Source organism: Poecilia reticulata, linkage group LG17, assembly GCF_000633615.1.
Source record: "Poecilia reticulata strain Guanapo linkage group LG17, Guppy_female_1.0+MT, whole genome shotgun sequence".
Lineage (NCBI taxonomy): Eukaryota > Metazoa > Chordata > Actinopteri > Cyprinodontiformes > Poeciliidae > Poecilia > Poecilia reticulata.
The window spans coordinates 25437522-25438729 of NC_024347.1; the positions used below are offsets into that span (position 1 = coordinate 25437522).

The 1208-nt window shown below is 40.4% G+C and overlaps 1 protein-coding gene across 1 annotated transcript in view; it reads right to left on the reverse strand.

The window, feature by feature from the left end:
• myom1a (myomesin 1a (skelemin)) overlaps positions 1-1208 on the reverse strand; it is a 22180-nt gene that overhangs the window by 12193 nt on the left and 8779 nt on the right. Inside the window, 4 exon segments of the mRNA XM_008434486.2 lie at positions 201-325; positions 544-600; positions 675-947; positions 983-1030. Coding sequence (XP_008432708.1) covers positions 201-325; positions 544-600; positions 675-947; positions 983-1030 — 503 coding nt within the window.

The window sequence follows — 1208 nt, forward strand, 5'->3', positions numbered from 1 at the left end:
GTGTGATGTCATTCCCATATAGAGGACAAATGAATGAAAGCAGCAAGAATGTCTGAAATAATCAAGTGGAAGCCTGAGAATATGCATACTGTGGAAAGATAATAAAAAAAACCATTGCAGGAAAGATTATTAGAAATCCAAATGAAGTGACAAACAAGACTAGCATAAAGAACAAGCAACTATATGAAAAATGTTCTTACTTTTTCAATGTAATACATGACTCCCTCATGACCSCGTTGCTCTGGGGGCTTCCAGGCAAGCACCACATAACTCTTGGTGGCCTCAGTGACCACAACATCAGTAGGTTCTCCTGGAATCACACCCACTGTGTTGGGAAAAAAAAACACACTCATGGTTTTTCTCCAAAATGGAAATCTAGACTTAGGTATAGTAACKGGTTTGCACAACAGATGACTCAGTTAAAATGAAAGTAGGAAGTGTCTTAGTTGATGTTGTTTCAACACTAGCAGCAACGTAGAATTTTTTTTTTTTAGACCTTTTAGATTTACTCATATGAGGAAAATATCACATGAATTGTTATACCAGTGGGTTCCTCTTCTGTGAACTTGATCACCCCAGTCCAAGGTGCCAGTGGTCCGGCTGTTGTGGAGAGGACAATCATCAGCAATTTACATAGAGAAGGGTCTCAACAGGTTTCTGTTTTGTCTCCAAACCTCTGAGTCGAGCTCGGTCTGAAGGATCCATGGCAACCACAGGATCAGAGACGCGGGATGGACGACTGACTCCCACGTTGTTAAAGGCACGCACCCTGAAGACATAAGAACGCCCCTCCACCAGCCCTGTAACAGGGAACCGGGCGTACTTGACTGCGGCATCATTACACTGAGCCCAGTGATGAGTGCCCACTTCACACCTTCCAACACAAAACACCAACATATAYACAAGTCAGTTGTTGAAATAGCTTTTTCTAAAAAGCAACCTGCTGGCTTACAGTGCTCTGAGAAAGTATTTAACCCTTTACAGATTTCTTTGGATTTCCTTTTTTTTGTCACACTTAAATATTTAAAATCTGGAACACATTTCAATATCAGACAAAGATAACTGGAACAAGTACAAAAAGCWAATTTTGAATAATTAGTTAATTTATTAGAGGAAAATAGGAGATCCCAAAAAATCTGTTTCTACGTGGAAAAATAAACCCGAAGACTGGTTGTGTAACCCTTTAAGGCAGCTGCTTGGGATTCTCC